This window comes from Pongo pygmaeus, chromosome 15, assembly GCF_028885625.2.
Source record: "Pongo pygmaeus isolate AG05252 chromosome 15, NHGRI_mPonPyg2-v2.0_pri, whole genome shotgun sequence".
Classification (NCBI taxonomy): Eukaryota; Metazoa; Chordata; class Mammalia; order Primates; family Hominidae; genus Pongo; species Pongo pygmaeus.
Genome location: NC_072388.2, coordinates 18,329,033 through 18,351,494, shown reverse-complemented (window position 1 = coordinate 18,351,494; position 22,462 = coordinate 18,329,033). Strand labels below are relative to the sequence as shown.

General features: G+C 39.5%; 1 protein-coding gene across 3 annotated transcripts; it reads left to right on the top strand.

Moving 5' to 3' along the window:
• Positions 1–596: 596 nt before the first annotated feature.
• TTC5 (tetratricopeptide repeat domain 5) lies at positions 597–20,361 on the top strand. 3 transcript variants are annotated; one of them, XM_063651362.1, is made up of 11 exons: positions 597–689; positions 4,417–4,628; positions 4,740–4,872; positions 5,902–6,113; positions 7,270–7,420; positions 7,830–7,921; positions 10,241–10,297; positions 10,836–10,982; positions 11,163–11,377; positions 14,722–14,866; positions 17,126–20,361. In XM_063651362.1, exons 3-11 carry the CDS (start codon positions 4,836–4,838, stop codon positions 17,243–17,245), a joined length of 1,176 nt encoding a protein of 391 aa, XP_063507432.1. In that variant the 5' UTR covers positions 597–689; positions 4,417–4,628; positions 4,740–4,835; the 3' UTR covers positions 17,246–20,361. The 3 variants fall into 3 exon arrangements, with proteins under 3 accessions (XP_063507432.1, XP_054303557.2, XP_054303558.2); XM_054447582.2 differs by lacking the exons at positions 597–689; positions 4,417–4,628 and adding an exon at positions 703–796; XM_054447583.2 differs by lacking the exons at positions 597–689; positions 4,417–4,628; positions 10,836–10,982 and adding an exon at positions 703–796.
• Positions 20,362–22,462: the final 2,101 nt, after the last annotated feature.

The window sequence follows — 22,462 nt, the reverse complement described above, 5'->3', positions numbered from 1 at the left end:
CTCACTTCTGCTCTTTGTAAGCAATAGTCTTGCCAGTCTTGCCAGTGTCTTGTGTCTCTTTCCAGAGACTATGTAGAAGCAAATAATTTTTTATTTAAAAATTATGTTTATATTTGAATAGGTGATACATATAGATGGCAAGAAAATTCAAAAGGGCAGGCAGTGAAAATTTTCTTCGCTCACCCACAGTTCCCCAGTTTCTGTGTTTCCCTCTGCAGAGACAGTCATCCTTTCTTATATATCCTTCTGGATGTTGTCTATAAATATGGAGGCATTTAGAGCATGGTGGTTTTTATGAGCCATCCCAAGTGTAGTATTTATTAAGATAGTGCATTAAAATGATAAAATTAATCATACATAGAAAATTATTGCAAAGTTTGGAAAAGATTGAGTAAAGTAGCTATTGTACTACATGGCTTTCGAAATTTCAAACAACACAGGTGTGCACTTCTTAAACTCTCTTCTTTATGGAGTATTATAATCTTAGTATAAATAAGTAGGAAGATATGAAACAAGAATATAGAAATTAAGCTGAGGACATTTTGTTTCCAGGATCTGGGAAAGAAAGAAGTTTATGAACTCACAAGTGATTGTAGAGCATCTCTGTGGAAATGGTTAAGTTGGTTTGAAGCAAAGCCCTTCGGGGGCAGAAAAGCCTCCAGAGCGCCAGATGTCGCTGTGGTTCCGCGGTGAGAGAGGGCATGCGTCTTTGTGGTTATAAAGTTGGGGGTGGAGTGGCCGGGAGATGATGGCTGATGAAGAGGAAGAAGTCAAGCCGATCTTGCAGAAATTGCAGGTGGGGCCGTAGATTAAATTCTGTATGTGTTTTTGTTACTCCGAATGAAGCAGGGAGTCCAGTACTGCCCGCGAATTCCTCGGCACACACGCGAAGCTGCGTGCGTCTGTGTGGTTACTATAACAACCCTCGAGGGTGCAGCCACAGCCAGCCAGGGAGCCTCCCAGTGCGTTGGAACCCCCTGCTGCCGACCTGACTGCGATTAATTTCAGTCCTGTATGGAAGAGGATTTGTTGCTCCTGACTATTCATGTACATTTTTAGAGAGGACGTTGTTTTCTCGATTCATCCATAGCGAATAGCATATACGTGTGTGTGGCAGATCTGCATGAACTATTATCACGTTGTTTTGATCCCTACAAAAGCCATTTAACACCTTTCTGCTATGAATTTGGCAACAATCACGCTAATGACCTGCACTGCAAGTATCCTGGTTACTCCCCTTAGGATTGCAGTTTTGATTTCTTTCAACCTGTGTAATTCCACTTTGGGGTCTGATGCAGAGGGGTCCAGACTCCACGTAGTCCACAGGTGACCGTGCTTCTGAGTAAGACTAGTCTTTTGGACTTGGTAGGGAGGCGTTAACTAGTTGCTTGGGTCTTTGCCTTTAAGAACCCACGATTTTCCTTAAACCTCAGGAACTCAGTTCTTCGTTCTAAGACAGCCTGTAACTTAAGTATTAGAGAACTATGACAGGCTTGTAACTTGCCTAAAGGTGTTTAACGCACAAATTTAAATATTGGTGAAATTTCTTTGTTCTTGAGTACATTAAAATAGTAACACTTTTTAGAGTGTTCCAGCTGATTTGGATTAACTTCATTTTATTCCCTAATTGTGACTGGCTGAAATCAGAGATTCTCAATTCTGGTTCTATATTAGAAACATTATTTGTGTATATATGTTTGTATATGCACAGAAAAAATCTGAAAAGGTATACAAATCAGTGGTTATCACTGAGGTTGTTTGGGGGAATGTTTTACTTTCTGTTTTTTACATGTATCTATTTGAATTTCAACAACTTACATGTATTGATTTTGCCATGAGAAAATAAGTTTCTAAAAACGTTCAGTCCAGGGGAAAACAAAACCAAACAATAAAACCAAACAACTTCTTGAGTGTTTGGTTTAACAACTAAAACCAATCAATAAGCCCCTCTCTAAAACTCTTAATTTGCAGCCATGTTGAATGCAGGACAAAAGGAAATTGGCTGTAATTTTTTATGAGAATTGTCTTTTCCTAGGTTCATTTGTGGTAAATGTACTAAGCAGCTTGGGAGAGGATACTTCCGTTATCTTGGGGTGGGGTCGGTGCAGGAATGGAATAAAGGAGTGAAGTAGAGAAGAGGAAAAGGATTAGATAATGGTGTTGCTGTTCATGGAGATGGTGGTAAACTTTGATTTCATTGTTAAAGACATTTTAGTGTAAAAGGAATGTATAAAAGGATATTTCTCAAAGTGTGTTTTACAGTTTCATTACAGTCATCTGGGGTGCCTGTTAAAAATGTAGAATTTTGAGTTCTGCTAAACTGTTAAAATCAGAGTCTCTGCAGGCCGGGTCTTGGATATAATACATAAAATTTGAAAAGCATTACTGCAGAGGGTGCTAGTCTGTTCCCTTCATTCTGGATAGGATTTTAAATTAAGTATAGCACATATGTATTTGTTAGAACAGGGATAGTTAGTTAATTCAATCAAGTGTAGTGAATTAGAGCCTATCAATGTCCCAAGTCCTGTTCTGGTGCTCAGGTGTAGCTCGAAATAAAACAGATTAAAGCCCTTTCCCTCCTGGAGTTTACATTTCAGTGGTGGAGGCAGACAATAGACAATTAATGATAGGCCACATGATTTTAAATAAGTATGAAGAAAAATAAGAGTATGATTTAACAGTACAGGAGAGAAGGAAGGGATTCATTTGGGTTGAGTAATTAGGGAAAACCTTTCTGGAATTGATATTTGATCTAAGATCTAAATGATGATGAGGAATAAGTTATGCAGAGATCTGGAGAAAGTGTCCAGGCATAAGGGCTTCCAGGTGGGCTGAGCTTGATGGGTTTGAGAAACTGCATGAAGGTAACTCTGGCTTGAGTATTGTAGGAGAGAGAATGGTGAGAAGTGAAGTTTGTGTCAGGATGGGTGGTGGTAGGTCAGCTTGTACAGTCTTCTAGGTCATGATAAGGACTTGGGTTTTATTCTGTCTGCAACGGGAAACTATTTGAAGGTTTGTGATATGATGTACGTTTTTTATAAGATCACTCCCACTACAGTGAGGAGAATGGGAGAGAAGAGAAACAAGATGACTGGTTAAGAAGCTCTTGCAGTCCAGGCAAGTAACGAAGCTGATGTCATCCAGGAATGGTCATAGTGAGACGGAGACAGGTGGATGAATTCAGGATGTGTTGTGAAGATTGTTGATTATACTCGATGGGAAGTGATTATATATTTCTGCTGCTATCTATTCAGTTTCAGGGAAGAATAGGGTATCTCTTATCTGAAATGCTTAGGACTAGAAGTTTTTTGGATTCTGGGTTTTTTTGAATTTTGGAATATCTGCATATACATAATGAGATAACTTGGGGATGGGACCCAAATCTAAATATGAAACTTGGTGGTTTATGCCTGTAGTCCCAGCACTTTGGGAGGCTGAGGTGGGAGCATTGCTTGAAATCAGGAGTTTGAGACCAGCCTGGGCAACCTACGAGACTGTCTCTTTTTGTTTTTTTTTTTTTTGAGACGGAGTCTCGCTCTGTTGCCAGTCTGGAGGGCAGTGGCGCGATCTTGGCTCACCGCAACCTCTGCCTCCCAGGTTCAAGCGATTCTCCTGCCTCAGCCTCCCGAGTAGGTGGGACTACAGGTGTGCGCCACCATGCCTGGCTAATTTTTGTATTTTTAGTAGAGACCGGGTTTCACCATGTTGGCCAGGATGGTTTCGATCTCTTCATGATCTGTCTGCCTTGGACTACCAAAGTGCTGGGATTACAGGCATGAGCCACCGCGCCTGGTGACCCTGTCTTTTAAAAAAGAAAAAAAAATTGTTTAATTTACACTTTATACACATAGGCTGAAAATAATTTGATACAATATTTTTAATAATTTTGTGCCTGAAACAACGTTTTGACTGCATTTTGACTGTGTGTCAGGTGTGGAATTTTCTACTTGTGGTGTCAGCGTTTCAAAAGTTTCGGATTTTGGAGGATTTCAGATTTTTGGATTAGGGATGCTTGACCTGTAGTAGAAAAGCTTTGCCTGGTATGACAGGAAGACTCAGGCATTTAAGAGGAAAGAGAATATTTATTTGTAAAAAATCCAAGACAGCCAGAAGATGACTTGACAAAAAAATCAAACTAAACAAAACCACAATAAGCGTTTAAAAGAACAAAATGCTGCAAAAATACCAAAGTTACCAAGTTCAAATTGGTATGTTTGTGGTGGAAAACAATGACTCTCTAACATGTTTATTATATTCACAAAGGTTGTATTGTATTTTCAGATCTCAGCATATGAAAAATCAGGGATAAAATGGTTTTAGTTGAGAAGTCCAACTTTAAGGGTAAATTTCAAAGTGTTATTCTTTGAGGACCAGGATCATATAGAATGATCTTACTCACTTTTAGTTTATCTTAAGTTGCAGTGTTTCCCTCCTCATGACTGTGGAATGTGAAGTGCTTAGTCATATTAGAAGCCCTGCTGAGGCAGAGAGAAAATGGTCATCACAGTACAGACACTGGCATGGGACAACATGGGACCATGAGAGCTGGCCTGGGGTACTGGCTGCTCTTCCTCATGATTTGTGGCATTTTGGTAAACCTGTCCACCTGCCTGTTGTGCCATTCATAGGTGAGAAAGAGAATTGGTATTTCTAGACCAAGAGCTGGTGTGGCTAGCCAGTTTCAAGTTTCCCTGTCCGGTGATCTGTCCACTTAATGGTTCCATTGTCATACTTTTTAGGAACTAGTGGATCAGCTCTATTCATTTCGAGACTGCTATTTTGAGACACATAGTGTTGAGGATGCTGGGAGGAAGCAACAGGATGTGCAGAAGGAGATGGAGAAGACCCTACAGCAGATGGAAGAAGTAGTGGGTATGAGCCCTAGAGATTGTACAAACCCCATCCTTCAGTGAAATGTGATTGACCTTTGCTCCCTCCTCATAGATTCTTTGGTATCCTATCTGTTACTGCTATAGGGTAGTACAACGTAATATTACTTCTCAGGGCCCCCGTGCAACCTTTCATTCCCTAAGCCAGTTTTCCTAAAATTTGATTATAGCAAATGGCATGAAATGAAAGAGCATACTTACTTGAACTATTGCAGTAATCTGACTTTCTGCCTCTAATTTCTTTTACCTTCAAATCCACTTATATAATACCATGGCCATGGCTATCATTCTGAATCTTTACTTCATGCATTTAACCTTATCCTCTCATCTGCCTTTTTGCTCAGGTATCTTTAAAGATTCCTGCTATTGACTGGCTGAAATCTAACCCCCTTAACCTGGTATTTAAGTGTCCATTGTTTTACTCTGTTTTCTAACCTTATCTCTGACTAATTACTTGTAGAGGAACTTTCTGTTTCATCCAGGTTGAACCGTCTGTTCTCCCGTGAACATGGCCACATGTACTTCTGATTCTGTGTCTTTGTTTGTATCATTTTCTAACCTTGAGGGTCTTTTCTTCTCTCTCTCTCTCTATTTTGTTTTAACAATAACTATTTGTCCTGACTCATCTTCTCTTCACTTGTTAAAGCCCATTCATTGTGCTAATGCCATATGTTCTTTTTCATGGTTTTAATTTTCCATGTTTATGCTTTGTCTTCTCCACCAGACTGTAAACCCCTCTAGGAAAGTTAGCAACCAAGCTGATCCTTGTAGATAGGGACCCAAGAAACAGATGGCAGAAGCTCTAGAAATAGTGCTTTCTTTGTTGCCTAATTAGCTAACATAGCACTCTGCCTATGGTGAGCTTTCAATAAATGGTTTTTTGATAAATATTTTCCTCAACTCTTTTTATTCCTAAAACTGATGTGTAGTTATTTTTTGAGAGAAAGTGCCCTGGTCTTTAAGTGTAAGATTGCTTGTTTTTTCCCACTTTATCTTTTTTTCTTCCTCTTAGGTTCTGTCCAGGGCAAGGCACAAGTTCTAATGCTAACTGGGAAAGCACTAAATGTGACTCCTGACTATAGCCCTAAGGCTGAGGAGCTTCTGTCAAAGGCTGTGAAGCTGGAGCCCGAGCTGGTGGAAGCCTGGAACCAGCTGGGTGAGGTGTACTGGAAAAAAGGGGATGTTGCAGCTGCCCACACCTGCTTCTCAGGAGCCCTCACCCATGTGAGCTGCCCCCTATCCCTTTGGAAAGCACAGATGGGAAGGATGAATTTCTTTGGTTCTATGAGTTTCCCTAGGACATGAATACCAGAGTAGAACTGAAATTGAACTAGGACAGAATCAGGAGGGAGGAAAGGTCAGAGAGCAGACGTGAATGAGGAAAATAGAGGCAGGGGCCTGGGAAAGGAAGATGATGATAGGATCAGGTTCAGGGAGAGAAAGGAAGTGAAGAAAAGCTAGCAGCTAAGCTGATCCTTATAGATGGAGGTTGAAGATACAGATGGCAGCAAGAATTTAGATGAAAAAATTAGGGCTGGATGTGGTAGCTTGCACCTAGCACTTTGAGAGGCCGAGGCAGGAGGATCACTTGAGCTCAGGAGTTTGAGACCAGCCTAGGCAACATGGTGAGACCTTGTCTCTACAAAAAAAAAAAAAAAAAAAGTATATATATATATATATGGACCAGACGTGGTGACTCATGGCTGTAATCCCAGCACTTTGGGAGGCCAAAGTGGGGAGATCATTTGAGGTCAGGAGTTCGAGACCAGCCTGGCCAACATGGTGAAACCTGCCTCTACCAAAAAATACAAAAATTAGCTGGGCATGGGATTGCGTTCCTGTAATCCCAGTTACTCAGGAGGCCAAGGCACAAGAATCACTTGAACCCAGGAGGTGGAGGTTGCTGTGAGCCGAGATCGTGCCACTGCACTCCATCCTGGGCAACAGAGTGAGACCCTGTCACAAAAAGAAAAATACGGCCAGGCGCGGTGGTTCACACCTGTAATCCCGCGCTTTGGGAGGCTGAGGCGGGCAGATCACTTGAGGTCAGGAGTTCAAGACCAGCCTGGCCAACATGGTGAAACTCAGTCTCTACTAAAAATACAAAAATTAGCTGGGCATGGTGGTGCATACCTGTAGTCCCAGCTACTTGGGAAGCTGAGGCAGGAGAATGACTTAATTCGTGTGGCAAAGGTTGCAGTGAGCCGAGATCGTGCCATTGCACTTCAGCCTGGGTGACAGAGCAAGACTCCACCTCAAACAAAACAAAACAAAAAAATTAAAAAGGTAAAAAATTAGATTTAGAAGATTGAGTTCAGAATAGATCTGGAAAGGGGAGGTAGAATCAGGAAGATTGAGTATGTGCCTTTTCTATTTGCAGTGCAGAAACAAAGTCTCCTTGCAAAACCTGTCAATGGTGCTTCGCCAGCTGCGGACTGACACTGAAGATGAACATTCTCACCATGTCATGGACAGTGTCCGACAGGCTAAGTTGGCTGTTCAGATGGATGTCCGTGATGGCCGCTCCTGGTGTGAGTGCTCTCAAAAGATCTCAAACAGGTTTCTAGAGCAGATGTTTTCAATCAGAGCAACATTTGCAGTCCATCTTTTGAGTCTGATTCTGAGGTTTAAGCCAGAGAGGGCATCTTTGTTTTGAAGACACACAAAAGACATTTTGGGGAACTGCTTTTCTAGGAACTCTTCGGTCTTTTGATCCTAGTTTTCACGTAAGCAAGGCAGGGCTTTTGTACAGTCTGTTCAAATTTCAATTTGGTGTCCTTGGTGCTCTATCCTAGTGGAATTTTGGGTATACTAAGTATCGTGTCATTCCTGGTTTGGGTTTCTTGTGGGACCTTTCAAATATACTTTCAAGAATGATCAAAATAAGTCATATCTTGAACTTGGATTCTGAGATGATTTGTCACTGTGTTTCTCTTTCAGATATTCTTGGGAATTCATATCTTTCCCTTTACTTCTCTACTGGCCAGAACCCTAAGATCTCCCAGCAAGCCCTCAGTGCCTATGCCCAAGCAGTAAGTACTTATGGTCACCAGGCCAGATGAATAGGCAACAACAGAAACAAAAGCATTGTTCAGTCTTCTTTGTGGCCCTTTAGCAAGCATCATGGGCAGTGGCAGTGTTTGCTGGCATCTCATTTTTGTGATTTTGCAAAGATGTGTCTGCAGAGATGACTGACTTCTTATAACTTGAGTGTTAGGAACCACTTGCATTATGTTGCATTGGTGCTGGATAGCTCCTTGACCTGTCTAGGTTTCTTACACACATATATAACCAAATCACAGAGCTGCCTCAACGTGTTCATCTTTTTTTAATGGGAAAAAAGCCTATTAAAATAATGCTTATTAATATTTTTGTACATTCATTTTAAAGAACAGTGAAAACTTATACTTCAGTGTAAATTAAGTGCTATCCCCAGATTAACCGTTAGATAATATTATGGCTCTGGATTTCCCATGGGCTAAAAGAGAAAACAATGTGTAGCTTGTTCTGTGTCATTTCCTAGGAATTAAGTGAATTAGGTTATTTAGGTTTTCAAGCATTTTAATGTTGATGGGTATTTGCATAGGGCTTTCCCTCAGACTTTGAGTGCCTTTTTTCTCATTATTAGAATTGGCTTCTGACTTCACATTGGTCCTCTGAGCACTTTTTATTTAGCTCTCATATTTACCTTTCTTCTTTTGCTTCTCTTGATATAGAGAATTGCTTTTTAGCTTATCATTACTTATTCTGCTCCCTGTGGTAGAATAAAGAACACAGTTACTGTATGTTCATGTTTGCAATTCAGGGACTGCCCTTTTAAATTTGTTTTCCACCCCCTCCTGCCACCCTCCCCGCAACTCTACCTTTGACTTTAAACTGCCCTTTTTCAGTCACGGAACTTTTAGAGCAATTATATTTTACTCTAATTTCTTAATTTGGTGAATATTTACATTTTAAAGAATAGTGTGGTATATTCCTTCAACATTTTGTATTTGGCTTCTGCTAAATAGTCACTTTTTAATGTTTTTTTTTTTGAGGCGCAGTCTCACTCTGCCATCCAGGCTGGAGTGCAGTGGCATGATCTCGGCTCACTGCAACCTCCGTCTCCCAGGTTCAAGTGATGCTCCTGCCTCAGCCTCTCGAGTAGCTGGTGTTACAGGCACGCGCCACCATGCCTGCCTAATTTTTGTATTTTTAGTAGAGACGGGGTTTCACCATGTTGGCCAGGCTGGTCTTGAACTCTTGACCTCAGGTGATCCGTCAGCCTCGGTCTCCCAAAGTGTTGGGATTGCAAGTGTGAGCCACCGTGCCTGGTCATCTCTTTTTAATCTGAAGTTTTTCGCCCAGACCTGCATTTGTAAACGTATCTGAACCACCATTTAAACAATTCATGTTGTTTGTGCTTTTACAATGCGCCAGGTAATGAAGAGAATTAAAAAAATATAATAAACATAGTCATGAACATAGCCAGCAGTTGCTTCACAGCACACGGTCTGCACTGTCTTGTGGTGTCTGGCTATCTATTTTATCTGTTTAAAAAAAAAACTTTTCCTGGCCATCTATTTTAGTTAGAGTCTGAATTTGGCTTTCTATGTGTGTTTTAAGGGAACTTGGATGTAGAAACATGATTCCGCATGTGTCTGGAGCCAGGTTTATGGGCAGAGGAAATGCATTAAATGAACACCATTTCTATCCTAGCCTTTCTTCATTTATTACCAGCACTTCACTATTTAAATTTTTAAAAGTCAAAATGATTTCACCTATTTCATTCATTTATTTATTTTTCTGAGATGAAGTCTCACTCTGTCACCCAGGCTCGAGTGCAGTGGTGCGATCTCGGCTCACTGCAACCTCCACCTCCCGTGTTAAAACAATTCTGCCTCAGCCTCCTGAGTAGCTGGAATTACAGGTGCATGCCACCATGCCTAGCTAATTTTTGTATTTTTAGTAGAGACAGTGTTTCACCAGGTTGGCCAGTCTGGTCTTGAGCTCCTGACCTCAGGTGATCTGCTGGCTTTGGCTTTCCAAAGTGCTGGGATTACAGGCGTGAGCCACTGTGCCCGGCCCACATATTTCATTTATATAAAGATTTATTCTATCTTTATAATACTACATGGATAAATTATAATAATATTTTAAAGTCTCACACATACAAAAACACTTATATCCCTAAGGTTTTAGGGACTAAGATACCCACACTGTTATACGGTAGCTGCTTCTGTGGTATAGATAACATTTTGGCAAGGAAGAAACTTCCATTTCTCTAGAAAGAGGAGGCGTAGGACATGTTGGGCATGTCAGTCCTTAACATTGAGACAGGATCCACTGATAATCTTTTCATCCCATTATAGGAGAAGGTTGACAGAAAAGCTTCTAGCAATCCTGACCTTCATCTGAACAGGGCGACGGTAAGACCTTTGGGGTGTAGTCATCTGAGGGTCAAATAAATAAGACACCTAGGTCTTAACTTGTGAGGATAACTGAGTTTGCATAGGGACAAGATTGGGTACAGACTGCGAGAGGAAAGCCGTGCTATTTTTATAAATAGCTAGCTCGGTTTGGCTTCAGTATCTGGTGTAGTCACTGGAGGGAAAGGAGAAGGGGCTTAGGAGGTGGAAGAATATGTAGAGAGTGGGGGGATCTTTTAGAAGACTTCTGAAATGTTAAGTAAATATAAAGGTCAAGTGACCCAATATATACAACTTAACTATTTTAGAGTTTGGAAATTAGCTTCTTTGAAATGATTCCATCTTTGGGGTTGTGATCATCTTGGCTAGGAAGAAAGATGTAAGGTGTTACCAGCTCTTCAGGCTGTTTGTTGTAGCACAGGAAAATAACCAGGAAGGAAAACAGTTTATTTCTCTAGATTCCTAGCCCATGGTGCCATTATTCCTTCGGGATAGTTTGTTTGGATATACTTATAATTGGGATATACTTCTTGTACAGTTGCATAAATATGAAGAGAGTTATGGGGAGGCCCTGGAGGGCTTCTCTCGGGCTGCAGCCCTGGACCCTGCCTGGCCAGAGCCCCGGCAACGAGAGCAACAACTTCTGGAATTCCTGGATAGATTAACCAGCCTCCTTGAGAGTAAGGTAAAAATGTCTGAAGGGCTGAATTCTACTTTTTAAAAAAATTTTTGCCATGGGTCAATAAAATAAGAATAAATAGGTTTAGGAGGTAGTGATCCTATAGAAGTGGATTGGAGGGAAGGATTAGAATCTCAAGGAAGGCGACTAGTTTTCAGCTTCCTACCTATTTCCCCTTCTTTGCAGGGAAAGGTGAAGACCAAAAAGCTGCAGAGCATGCTGGGAAGCTTGCGCCCAGCCCATCTAGGACCTTGCGGTGATGGGCACTATCAGTCAGCCTCTGGGCAGAAAGTGACCCTGGAGCTCAAGCCACTGAGTACGCTTCAGCCTGGGGTGAACAGCGGTGCCGTCATCCTGGGAAAGGTGGTATTTAGCCTTACCACAGAGGAGAAAGTCCCCTTGTGAGTTTCTCTTGGATTTCCCCCGTTTTACCCTTTTGAACTAATTGCTCTCACTTTCTGTTCTTTCCCTGGCAGTTGAGGAGATTGTCAGTGGTCACAGATTTGTGACTTCTGATTTCCTTCTGTGACTGTCCCATGGGCAGATATTGTCTGGGTGATGTTTAACAATCTTTTGATCAGAGGCTTTTGTAGATTCTGTCACTGCCCATTTTTATCCCTGAGTTTGGTGATATGTGGATTCCTATAACCATAGTTGAAATTTGGCAGGACATATTTTTTTGTAAGACAGAAACCTCAAAATTCTTCTGTCCCTTTGCATTTTCATGATCATAGAAGTTGAAGGAGGACAAATTCTTAGTCCTGTTTGTACTTAGGTATACTTAGGCAGTTCTGAATTGTGAGCTTTGAGTTATAATTTAAAGTCTGGTTGGGAGATTGTCTTAGATGTCATTCAACAAATATTTATTGAGTGTGTAGTATATGTGTCATAGGGAGTGAGAAAAAAGAAATGTAAAGGACCCAGGTGCAGGTGCGTCTAGCAGCAGAGGAAATGAATTAAGAATATTTATTTAGAAAATTTTTGGATCTTGAAAAGTTAGGGTTTAGTGAATGCCACCACTCCTTGGTCCTTCACTCACTTCCTAATCCCTGGTCGACTGGTTTCCCTTTCTCTTTTCTACTGAAATTGTTATTTTCCTAGGATCACCATTGTCTTTCTAGGCACTGGATCCAGCAACTTCTATTGCGTGGTTCCAAAACATTCTGACTTATCTCTCACTATTGCCTTTCACATCCCTTCTGTTCCATCTAAACAGAAATATTCACAATTCCCATTATATGCCCCAGCTTTCTCCATGGCATTTTCTAGGGGTTTGTGTGTTTGATGAGTTGAAGGGCAAAAAGATAGTTGAGAACAGTTTAGTTAACTAGAGCAAATCCTAGAGCTGAGAAGAATTAGAAAGGGATATAGACAAAGGTAGGTTTTGGAGGACCTTGAGAACAAATAGATATTTTGCCACTTCTTGGTTTCTCTTTTTCTGCCCAACTTTTAAATCTTAGGTTCCAAGGACTCTATTTTTGTTTTTTTCCTTTTTTCTCTTTATACCAGGATGGCCTATAGTTGCCAACTTTGATCACTTATCAGTGGTTGCCTGACATACTGTGTAGAAGGATTCCGAGGCTTTGACTGGATTCATCAGGAGAGTGCATTGCTTGATTGCAATATTTCCTGTGAATTCAGGTGTGTCACGTGATGGCATGAGTGTGATTCTTCTCCATCCTATCTATAGATCATCTTGCCTTGTGATGGCATATAAACCCAAGGCTTTGGCAGCCTCCTATATGCTCACAGATATATCTCCAGCCCAAGCTTCATTTCCAAGTGTTGGATTCCTATAACCAACTGCCTCTGGGTTCCAATAAGAAATCTCTAACTCAGTATTTCAGTACTACTCACCTAAATCTTTCTCTGTAAACCTGCTTCTCCTCCTGGATTCCTTGTGAATGAATGGTATCACCTCTCAGTCACTTGATTAAGACTTTTGGAAAAATAGGCTTCTCCATTCTCCAAAAATATTTGCCTTTTTTGTCCTATAGACTTGACTTCTCTGTGTTTACCACCTTAATTCACCCCCTTATCACTTCTCCAAATAGGTCTCCCTGATTCTCTGGTTTTCTCCAGTGTTCCACAGTGCTGCCAGAGAAATGTTTCTTAGATGTAAATCTGAAAGTTGCTACTTCTTATTTAAGATCCCTTACTGGTACTATATGTAGCTTTTAGGATAAAGTGTGAACTACTTAGCTTAGCATACAAAGTCCTTCATGATTTGCTCCCTGCTTCTCTTCCCATTATCTTCTGTATCTTTCCCACCTGTGCCTTTTGTTTCAACCGTGGAACAATTTTGTTGGTTTTAGAGCAGCTGTTTTCCTGCCTCTGTGTCTTACATGCAGTTACTCTGCCTGGATAATCTCTAGCTTCTTCTTGGCATAGCTAACATCCTCTTCTGCCCCCAACATTTTGTTATAAAAATTTTCAAACATACAGCTAAGTTGAAAGAATTTTACATTAAACATTTGTGTTCTCAGCCACTTACATTCTACCATTAACATTTTATTTTACTTAGCTTATTACGTATCAGTCTGTTTATCCTGCTATCAGAGTAAATTGCAGAGATCAATATACTTTACATACTTCAGCATGCAGTCATTGACTCATACATTAGCATGAGTTCAGTATTTGTTTCAATTTTTTCTTTTTATGTAAAATTTACATACAATGAAATGTACAATTTTAAGCTTACATTTCATAGCTTTTAACAAATGGAAAATATCTGTATAACACAAATAGAGATCATTACCACCATTCCGGGAAGTTCCCTCATGTTCCCTCCAAGTCAATCTCTGTTCCTATCCCCTCAGAGGTTTTTAAAATTTTTACCGAGGATTAATTTTTCTCTTTTAACCCAGCTGGTTTTTTACCCTTTAAGATTCACTTAGAGCATCACCTCTTCCAGTAAATCTTCCTGCTTTCCAATTTTGATTTAGATATTTCTCCCCTGGGCTCCCACAGTCCAATCTGTGGCTTCATTGAATTCAGCACAAGGGAAAAGCTATTCTAGCACCAATCACACTGTGCTGTAAGTGATGACTTCATTGTCTGACTCCTGCTAGACTATAGGTCATTCATAGCTGGATTGGTACACTGTGCTGTAAGTGATGACTTCATTGTCTGACTCCTGCTAGACTGTAGGTCATTCATAGCTGGATTGGTACACTGTGCTGTAAGTGATGACTTCATTGTCTGACTCCTGCTAGACTATAGGTCATTCATAGCTGGATTGGTATCTTACTGCTAAACACAATGCCTGGCACATACGTAGTATTCGGTGAAAGTCTGTGGAATTAAACTACACAGACAGTGATGGTTAGAGGCTTTGGTTAAGGGTATGATAGTTAAATTGATAGATCAGGAATAATGTTACAACTGTAACATGTTGGTCTAGTTCATCATTAATATTTGTTGAATGGCTTCAGTGTGCTTTGTCCTAAGTTCTTATCAGAGTGACTCATGAGTTTCAGAAAAATGAAGACTCAGATGTACAAAGTGGAGGATGGTACCTCTCATAGGTTTTCTGAGTAACTGAGAAAAAGCATTTGTTTATTTTGCTAGTATTTTATTTTTAAAATTTAATTAACTAAGTTAAATTTTATATTTTATTTTAATTACCTATCACTGACTTTAAGTCCAGTATTTTGCTAGTATTTTTAAACCACTGTTTCTGCTCTTCTTTCCTACCCACATACCTTTTTGTTTTCCTCTCTCCTAATCTGTCTTTACTTGGCAGTACATTTGGCCTGGTAGATTCAGATGGACCTTGCTATGCAGTGATGGTGTACAATATAGTGCAGAGCTGGGGAGTGCTCATTGGAGACTCTGTAGCCATCCCTGAGCCCAACCTGCGACTTCACCGAATTCAGCACAAAGGAAAGGTGAGCAATGGCTAGGATTCTCTTCCAACTCGTAGGCTCTAAAAGTAGAACCAAGCTTCTCTTTTTATAAAAGATATAGGAATAATTATATGTGAGTATGTGTGTAGGCTATGTGTACATATATTTGTGTGTATATTTATATATATATATATATTTTACTAAAAAGGTAAACTGGTAAGCAAAAAAATAAAAAAATGGAGTGAAATATTATCACTCAGGTGTTATATTATCACTCAGATATTACTGCCTTTTAACTTACTGTTAACAGTTTGGTGTATATACCTGAAGTCTTTTCTTTTCACAAATATATACACATATATTTATGTCTATATTTTAAATCATTAGTGAGATATTATATGCAAATGTTTGTGAATGTTTCCTATGTTTTTACATATTTCACCACATTGAGTAGACACGGGGTGATGAAGATGGTAATGATAGTTAACATTTATTTAACACTTAATTGAGTGCTAGACACTGTGCTAAGGGTTTTTATTACCTGCCTTGCCCCATTCAATTCTTCCAAAAACCTTATGAATGTAGATATTTAACTACTGTTTAACCATTTAGATCAGGGGTTGGCAAAGCCCATTGACCAAATCTGGCTCACTGCTTGTTTTTATTAATGATGGTTTCTAGGCTGGGCATGGTGGCTCATGCGTAAAATCCCAGCACTTTGGAAGGCCAAGGTGGGAGGATCACTTGAGTCCAGGAGTTTAAGACTAGCCTGGGCAACATAGTGAGACCCTGTCTCTACAAAAAAATGTTAAAAAACTTAGCCAGGTATGGTAGCACATGCCTGTAGTCCCAGCTACTAAGGAGGTTGAAGTGAGAGACCCACTTTATCTCAGGAGTTTGAAGCTGCAGTAAGCCATTATTGTCCCATTGCATGCCAGCCCGCGTGATAGAGAAAGTCTTTGCCTCAAAAAAAAAAAAAAAAAAGAAAAAAAAGAGAATGGTTTCTGTGTTCTTAAATGAAAAAAATTGACAGAAGCATAATATTTTGTGATATGTGAAAATTACAGGAAATTCAGATTTCAGTGTCCACAAATACCACAAATAAAGCTTTATTGGAACACAGCCACACTCATTTGCTTTTTTTGCACTATAGTGTTCAGAGGTGACTTGTTCTGTAACAGAGACCATATGACTTACAAAGCCTAAAATATTTACTATCTGGCCCTTTACAGAAAGACTTTGATGACCTCAGATCTAGATTAGTACTTTTATAATAGAAAAAAAAATTAGAAACACAGTGAGGATTTTTATATCTTTGCTTGTATCTATGATTAGTTCCTTAAATGAATTTCTAATGTAGACTCCTGGGTCCAAAGGGTATGCAGAATTCTGAGGCTTTTGATACATATTGCCAAATAATTCTTTGGAAAATTGTACTAGTTAGTTGTCACTACCAACAGTGGATGTGAATAAGTGTTTCTCTGTAGTTTTTTTCTCAACTCTGGTTGGAAACCTTTGAAAAATTATTTTCTAATTTTACATGGAAAATATAGCATGAATATTATTTTAATTTATATTTATTGTATAAATTGCCATTTTTTGTGTCACTTGTCGATATTTCTGTGAAGACTTAAAAAAAAATTGGTTTATGAGAACTTTTAAATTTACTTTACTTGGACTTAAAAGAGCCTGCCTCTCATTGCCATATTTTTTGGATGAAGATTATTTAACATGTTTTACAACTTAAAATACACTTGAACTGATAAAGTGAGCTGGTACCCTTTTTGTTATTAGGAAAACGGCTACATTCTGTTTCATACTCTATTTCCTCCTCTTGATATAAAAAAGAGAATTAACTTTAATTTGTATTTGGTGGATTAAATTAGGACCTCATAAATATTTGGACTGAGATTTTCTCAGGATTCCCACTGGCTCTGGTCGGCTGCTATGTGTATCTAGTTAATTATCAGGAAACACCGCGGGAAAAGGCAGATTCTGTGAGTTGGTTGCATTCTTTTGTTAGGCAATGCCAGGAACCTGCCTTTTTTGGATCAAAGAGCTGTCTCATTCTTGTAATGGCACTACGTGACCTTACATGCTCCATGTTTTCCTTCTGAAGATTGAAAACTTTGGGAAAATTTCGTCCCCTTTGTTAGCTCAGTTTTGTCTGATGTGAGATGGAAGTAGAGGGGGTATACAACGTGGGAGGTGGTGCAGAAAGTTGCAAGTGGTGTATCCCCATGCTGGAGCTTTTTCCATCTTGGAATCTGTAGTGAACCTTTGTCTGTCTGTCTTTTCTAGGACTATTCCTTTTCCAGCGTTCGAGTGGAGACGCCCCTCCTGCTAGTGGTGAATGGGAAGCCTCAGGGATCCAGCAGCCAGGCTGTTGCTGCAGTGGCGTCGCGACCACAGTGTGAATGACCTTCTTTGACTTGCATACTCAACAGGGAGTGGAGGAGAGGAGACAAGGCCCTGGACAGCCGGTCCAACCACACCCAGTGATTCAGCAGGGATGGGAGGAATGTTTTAAATGAAGACTTTCTCTTTCCCTGCCTGTATTACACTTCGTATCTCTTCTGTCTCCTCTGTCCTCATCACGTTCCAGCTCTCTCCAGGGCCACATACTCTTCTGGCATATCTCTCCTGTCTCTTCCACTGCTCTCTATGTTTTAAGCAAAGAGCATGGAATTGGTAGAAGTCTTGGGATCTTGCCATGGGACAGAGTCCCCAAGGTTCCTGTTGTTGCCCCCTTCCTAAGCCTCATGTATATATATCAGTTCAGTATTTATTGCTAAAGGAGGGGGCTTAATTTTGTAATGGCTTTTATTTTTAGCAATTTTTATTTTTATTTTTGAAATTTAGGTCCTTCCACTTCTTGGGGGCTAGAACAGAATTAAATTTGTTTGAAAAAAAAAAATACCACGTAGTTTGGCCTGCTTTATTCTCCCTAGGCTTGTATTCTTGGTTTTAGGATCCCTTCAATTTATTGGAGTAATACCTCTGTTTTTTTCTTTATACAAAGTAGTTTATTTCTCTCCCAGTTAAAAGAATTCCAACAATAGACAGCCCAAGGCAGGAATGGCAATTCCGCAAAGTTGTTAGAGACCAGCTTTCTTCCATTTTCCCATTGTGTCATTCCCTAGGGGTGGTCTTCACTATGGTCCAAGATGACAGAGCAATACTGTTCTAATAGTGTTACTAGGCTGAAGGACCAGAGAGAGTTAGATACTCAGTTTCTTTAGAGTCTAGTGACATGTTTTATAACAGTTTATCTTAATATCCTTGTGGTAAAATGGAGAAATGTGAGTGAGGATCAATAACCAATTGAATTGGCCGGGCACGGTGGCTCACGCCTGTAATCCCACCACTTTGGGAGTCCAAGGCGGGTGGATCACGAGGTCAGGAGTTCAAGACCAGCCTGGCTAAGATGGTGAAACTCTGTGTCTCTACTAAAAATACAAAAATCAGCTGGGCGTGGTGGCAGGCACCTGTAATCACAGCTACTGGGGAGGCTGAGGCAGAGAATTGCTTGAACCTGGGAGGTGGAGGTTGCAGTGAGCCGAGATCACGCCACTGCACTGCAGCCTGGGCGACAGAGTGAGACTCCGTCTCAAACAACAACAACAACTGAATTGCTATAACACATTAATGTATACAGATGAATTGAGAAGTCTTCTAGTGAAGTGGCTCAGATCTTTTTTCTTGGTCCAGTCCTGTTCAGTTCTTGATCAGTGCCTTGAATATCATTGATGACTCATTAAATTTATAAAGAATGCAGAGGCCTCCTCAGAGAATGGATGATAGAAATGCATTGATGAGAGAAGTTTATCTATCTATCTATCTATCTAAGAAGTCATAAAGGCTGAGTCTAATAAGATAGAATTTTCAGTCCATTCTTTTGGTCCAAAAAGGCTAACATTCTCAGGTATAGCTTCAACATCATATATGAAAATTACTAAGAATCTTAGTAGATAAGCTAAAGTCAGTATGAGTAACCAGTCTGATATAGTTTGCAAAAACACTCTTCGTGGACTGCACCAAAGAAACCTGTGGTAGCAAGAGACAGTTTTTATTACAAGTACTGTGTGTTATACCACATATGGAGTCTTAAATGAGTTTCGGGTGTCATTTTGAGGCCTAGAGTCAGAGAAGAGTGATTAGGAGCTTGCGGGGTATAAAAATAACTTGAGAAATGGCTGAAAGCAACTAGGGAAGATGGGGGTAGTAGTATGTGTAAGCATTTGAGGCAGTAGAGATGCGGGACCCAAATACTGTTCCCCTTTTACTCAAGTTCTGAGATGAGTTGACATGTTCTGTGTAGGGCTAGAGAGTAGAAAAATGGCCAGTAGGTGGTAGCCCGAGAGAAGCAGTGTGTACAAACAAGTAAGTATGCAAAATTTGTACATATGTTTCAGGAATAACTAGAATATCCATAAAATATCCACCTGCCTTAAAAAACTAGAACATCATTGATAACTTGGAAGCGCTTGTGTACCTCTCCATGATCTCATTTGTCTTCACAGCTATATAATATCTCATTGTACGATTATACCATAATTTATTCATCCTATTGTTAAAGGATATTTGGGTTTCCAGTTTTTCTTTTTTTACTATCAAAGCACTACATTATTAATATTCTTGTATATGTCCTGATATGTAAGTGCAAAAGTTTCTTTTACAGCAATGGCTCTTGAAGAGTGGTTTCCAGACCAGCAGCATCAGCATCCCTTGGAACTTCTTTGAAATGCAAATTCTCAAGCCCCCTACCCAGACTTACTGAATTCAAAACTCTGTGGGAAGAGCCCAGCAATCTGTGTTTAGCAAACTGTCCAGGTGATTCTGATGCACAGTAAAATTTGAGAACCACTGTTTAAGAGTATTGACAGAATGGAATTGCTGGATCATAGAGTATATACATGTTCAACTTTTTTGAGAAGCACTAAACATTTCCAAAGTGTTTATATTAGTTTATGTCTCTACTATCAATAGATGAGTCACCCCAATGCTCCCCATCCTCTTCTGTGCTGGGTATTTTAGGTATTGCAAATACAGGAGATTTGAGTATTATTTCCTTGTGGCCTTAATTTGCATTTCTCTGATTATTAATGAGCTTGAGCATCTTTTCGTATATTTAGAAGCCACTAATATTTTCTCTCGGTAAAATGCCTATTCGTGTCTTTGCACACTTCTGTATTGGATGTCAAATTGATTTATATATTCCTTGTACTAATCGTTTGTCTGCATACAGTTTTATCTTGCTTTTTTTTATTCTATTGGGTCTTTTGCTGAACAGAAGTTCTTAATTTCAATGTCATTGAATTTATCTATCTTTTATGATAATGCTTGTTGTGTTTTAAGAGGTTCTTAGCTCTCCTAAAGTCATAAGGACATTTTCCCTCTATTTTATGAAGTTATATCATTTTGTCCTTTTCTTACAGTATGACTTTATTTTATGTTATGTACGGATATAATTTTTTTCATAATGAGTAAATAGCCCAGCACCTTTTATTAAAGAATCAATCCTTTCCTTACGGATCTTTAAAGCCCAGTCTGTCTTTTTTTTTTGAAATTGTCTAGCTTTTTAATTTTTACCAACCAGATGATTATAAAATATCATATAGTAGGCATAAATTACATTTCTCTGTCCATTCATGTTTCTTCTATGAAATGTCTGTTTTCTTTTGTCCAGTTTTTATTGGGTTGTCTTCTTATTGATTCCTTACATGTTCTGGATACTAATCCATTATAAATTATGTTTTTCAAATATATTTATCCAAATTTATACAGCTTGCTTTTTCATTTTCTTAATGCTCTCTTTTTTTTAATTATTATTATTATACTTTAAGTTTTAGGGTACATGTGCACAACGTGCAGGTTTGTTACATATGTATACGTGTGCCATGTTGGTGTGCTGCACCCATTAACTCGTCATTTAGCATTAGATGTATCTCCTAATGCTATCCCTGCCCCCTCCCTCCACCCCACAACAGGCCCTGGTGTGTGATGTTCCCCTTCCTGCATCCATGTGTTCTCATTGTTCAATTCTCACCTGTGAGTGAGAACAGGCAGTGTTTGGTTTTTTGTCCTTGCGATAGTTTGCTGAGAATGATGGTTTCCAGCTTCATCCATGTCCCCACAAAGGACATGAACTCATCATTTTTTATGGCTGCATAGTATTCCATGGTGTATATGTGCCACATTTTCTTAATCCAGTCTATCATTGTTGGACATTTGGCTTGGTTCCAAGTCTTTGCTATTGTGAATAGTGCCATAATAAACATACGTGTGCATGTGTCTTTATAGCAGCATGATTTATAATCCTATGGGTATATACCCAGTAATGGGATGGCTGGGTCAAATGGTATTTCTAGTTCTAGATCTCTGAGGAATCGCCACACCAACTTCCACAATGGTTGAACTAGTTTACACTCCCACCAACAGTGTAAAAGTGTTCCTATTTGTCCACATCCTCTCCAGCACCTGTTGTTTCCTGACTTTTTAATGATTGCCATTCTAACTGGTGTGAGATGGTATCTCATTGTGGTTTTGATTTGCATTTCTCTGATGGCCAGTGATGATGAGCATTTTTTCTTGTGTTTTTTGGATGCATAAATGTCTTCTTTTGAGAAGCATCTGTTCATATCCTTTGCCCACTTGTTGGTGGGGTTGTTTGTTTTTTTCTTGTAAATTTGTTTGAGTTCATTGTAGATTCTGGATATTAGCCCTTTGTCAGATGAGTAGGTTGCAAAAATTTTCTCCCATTTTGTAGGTTGCCTGTTCACTCTGATGATGGTTTCTTTTGCTGTGCAGAAGCTCTTGAGTTTAATTAGATCCCATTTGTCAATTTTGGCTTTTGTTGCCATTGCTTTTGGTGTTTTAGACATGAAGTCCTTGCCCATGGCTATGTCCTGAATGGTATTGCCTAGGTTTTCTTCTAGGGTTTTTATGGTTTTAGTTCTAACATGTAAGTCTTTAATCCATCTCGAATTAATTTTTGTATAAGGTTTAAGGAAGAGATCCAGTTTCAGCTTTCTGCATATGGCTAGCCAGTTTTCCCAGCACCATTTATTAAATAGGGAATCCTTTCCCCATTGCTTGTTTTTGTCAGGTTTGTCAAAGATCAGATAGTTGTAGATATGCAGCATTATTTCTGAGGGCTCTGTTCTGTTCCATTGATCTATATCTCTGTTTTGGTACTGGTACCATGCTGTTTTGGTTACTGTAGCCTTGTAGTATAGTTTGAAGTCAGGTAGTGTGATGCCTCCAGCTTTGTTCTTTTGGCTTAGGATTGACTTGGCAATGCGGGCTCTGTTTTGGTTCCATATGAACTTTAAAATACTTTTTTCCAATTCTGTGAAGAAAGTCATTGGTAGCTTGATGGGGATGGCATTGAATCTATAAATTACCTTGGGCAGAATGGCCATTTTCACGATATTGATTCTTCCTACCCATGAGCATGGAATATTCTTCCATTTGTTTGTATCCTCTTTTATTTCATTGAGCAGTGGTTTGTAGTTCTCCTTGAAGAGGTCCTTCACATCCCTTGTAAGTTGGATTCCTAGGTATTTTATTCTTTTTGAAGCAATTGTGAATGGGAGTTCACTCATGATTTGGCTCTCTGTCTGTTATTAGTGTATA